This window comes from Pinus tabuliformis, chromosome X, assembly GCF_031772625.1.
Source record: "Pinus tabuliformis cultivar Carrire ecotype Pingquan chromosome X, CPIR1, whole genome shotgun sequence".
Taxonomy (NCBI): domain Eukaryota; kingdom Viridiplantae; phylum Streptophyta; class Pinopsida; order Pinales; family Pinaceae; genus Pinus; species Pinus tabuliformis.
In genome coordinates, this window is record NC_142308.1 from 902,298,640 (window position 1) to 902,301,742 (window position 3,103).

General features: G+C 32.8%; 1 protein-coding gene across 1 annotated transcript; it reads right to left on the reverse strand.

Moving 5' to 3' along the window:
• Positions 1 to 962: 962 nt before the first annotated feature.
• Positions 963 to 2,493, reverse strand: LOC149142602 (LRR receptor kinase BAK1-like). The gene is made up of 7 exons (XM_089451526.1): positions 2,412 to 2,493; positions 2,182 to 2,317; positions 1,998 to 2,069; positions 1,686 to 1,829; positions 1,514 to 1,585; positions 1,331 to 1,402; positions 963 to 1,232 (listed from the first exon to the last, which is right to left on the reverse strand). Exons 1-7 carry the CDS (start codon positions 2,491 to 2,493, stop codon positions 1,178 to 1,180), a joined length of 633 nt encoding a protein of 210 aa, XP_089307652.1. The 3' UTR covers positions 963 to 1,177.
• Positions 2,494 to 3,103: the final 610 nt, after the last annotated feature.

Genomic DNA, 3,103 nt, shown 5'->3' on the forward strand with positions numbered 1-3,103 from the left:
AAAAACCATTATGGGAAAATTCATGGTTGAGCACTAGAAAACTTAGATATTAACTTGTGCATCGATGAGATGCAAGATCAAAATCCTAAGCTCATCTTAGCCAAGAAATTTACTTATCATTTCACAACTTGCGAAGAATATGATGCTTATCATGATACCCTTAGCTTGAATCACTGGCTAAAGAGATGGTTTTTTGTCAAGATTTTGTTTTATTTAAAGTTGGCACCAAAGTTGTAATTATAGAAGAATTAGTGTTAGAAGTGAGTTAGATTTTTCTTTTAAACTCTATTATCAAAGTCAAATTATTTATTTGAATAAAAGCTATTTTATTGTGTTATTGGTTTACTTTCCAAAATAGAATACCAATAACTATAATTAAATTTGTAAATCTTTTATTAACCAAATAGTACACATACTACTTTATTTAAAAATTAAAATTAAATATATATCAATGTGGTCTAGCCGAATACATTTGGAAGTTCAAACCAATATTATTATTATAAATATTTTTGCGAAATAAAAAAGTTTCGAAAATAAATATATATATATATATAAACTGAATACTTATGAATATAATAAACACAAATCTTACATGTATAAAGATATTTTGAACTCAGAAAATTTAATTACACCATAAGTGACACAGTTTTTAAATATAATAAACATAAATCTTACATCTATAAAGATATTTTGAACTCAAAGCAAGTTTAATTACACAATAAGTGATACTTAATTTTCAAAGTAAAAAACAAAAAACCAACTTCCAATATATTTGGATAGTTACATGGCTAGATATTTTTTAAACCTCAAACAATTTTAATTATTCCAATATTTTATTAAAAAAGATAAGTAACCTAAAGCAAATGAATATAATAGACATAAATATTATATATATGAATATGTTTTTACATTTTTCAGCATAATAACTTTATTATTAATGTGAAAGGGAAAATCATCATGCGTGGTATTGTAATAAGTGAAAGAAAAGATGACCAGCCAATAGGATAAAATTCTTATATGATATTCTCATACGATATTCAAAACTACTACTTGCAGGATTTGAAAACCAAACCAGATTTCAATATATCGGAAACAAAATCTCCACGGTGACCACTAATAGATTCCAGTATTAGCACAGGACTTCCGCACAACTTCACCGCACGGATTAGGGTTTCACTTAATGACATGGCTTCCCCACAGCTTGGCCGCACAGGTTAGGGTTTCCTGCGAAGCTGAACCAGAACCAATACATACAGTTATTTTTTTGCCTTTGTGATATATATGGCGTTAAATTGCAAGCTATTAGAAGCATTGGTATAGCTTAGCTTACCTTACACCAGTAAGCCGTGCGAAGGATCCACCGGTGGGAACTGGGCCACTGAGATTGTTGTCTGCCAAATTTCTGTTCACAGCATACAATGTTATATTAACCAAAAGATTTCTGATAATGAAAATCACTGTATAATTATGTCAGCTTTATAGCCAAATCTGCCGTTGCCTTAATAAAACTTACAAAACTTGCAACGAAGAAATGGAAGTGAGCGATGCGGGAATATTTCCAGACAACCGATTGTTATTCAACCGCCTGTAACATAGAGAAGGGATTATTTATTAGCCGAGACGATCTCGGTTTCTTGAAATTAATAAGCCGAAGTTCGATGAGAGAATATTCAGCGATAGCTCACAAGTATCGAAGTTTTGGCAAGTTCGAAAGAGAGGCAGGTATGTGTCCACTAAAATTGTTCTGATACAAATCAATACCGATCAAGTTTTTCAAGTCCCCCAAGCTGTGTGGAATAGAACCTTCCAGAGAGTTCGTCGGGAAATTCCTGCCATTCAATCAAGACTATTAATAACCCTAAAACAGATAATTGAAATAATAATTGATCTAAGGCTTCTGCGATTTATCTTATGAGTAAAACTGTTTTTTGGATCGCATTTAGAACCAACCCTTGTGGTTGAAATAATTTCAAGAAACAAAGATATGAAATGCTTACAGGTATTGCAGATAGGAGAGCTGAGATATCTGGGGAGACAATGTTCCACCTAGATTTTGGTCATACAAATCTCTGCACATTAAATGGGAAACAGAAAACTATATTCTTAGGAAAACTATATTCTTTGTCTATGTATTTTTATTTCAATTGTATATTCCAAAGAAAAATTTGAGGTCAAACTCACAGCCTGACTACATGTTGGTCGGCATCATCACATGTGACATGTAAAAAAGTGCAAGGGTCTTCTATGTCGTCTTCCCAGCTTTTCAAAACATTATTGGGATCATGCAAAGCCGCTTTGACTGCGAATAATGCGTCCGCTGTTTATCATCGAAAAAGTATACATTCAGTCCGCTGCTCATTCATAAAAATTGCAGAGTAAATATGATGGATAGAGGAATCTATAAACAGAACCTTCAGGATTTGCCATGGTTTGGCCTGCAAGGATGCATGCTAAAATAAGCAAAAATGCAACTTTGTAAACTATAGAATCCATGTCGTCTCTGAACAATATCCACTGTAAATTATCGAGTACCTAGGTTGTTCCTGGAAAGCACAGTGACCATATAAATAGTCCTCCATATAAATGGTCAATATATAATTATAAAATTATCTCCACAAGTGAGATCCACTTAGCTATTATTGGCCAACTCTACCACCGCCACAGCAGTCGCAATGCATTATGGTCGGTCATGATTGTGGTTTATCCGATTTGATTCTGTTACATTAATTTTAAGATTAACATATAATTTGAGATTGCGGTATGTCCGATTTGAGTCTCTTTCACTAATTTTAAAATTTAAGATTAATGTAGGATCTCAAATTTTACAATTTAATAACTTTTTAAAATGGATAGAGAATAAAAATAAAAAATAAATTTTTTTTTACTATTTTAAAAATAAAAAATAAAATTCTTCGATGGGTGATTAAATACTTGGTCGGACCATCTCGGAGTTCCCCCACCAGGCACGCGGTAGGTAAGTGACGAACCGACGAATGGACGAACTCTCCAAACCCACCTCTCGTTGTTATATTATGCAACGGCTATAGTGTAATGGATGTTGCATCTTGGGTGATGACCTCAGCGTGTAATGTGGTGAAGGCCA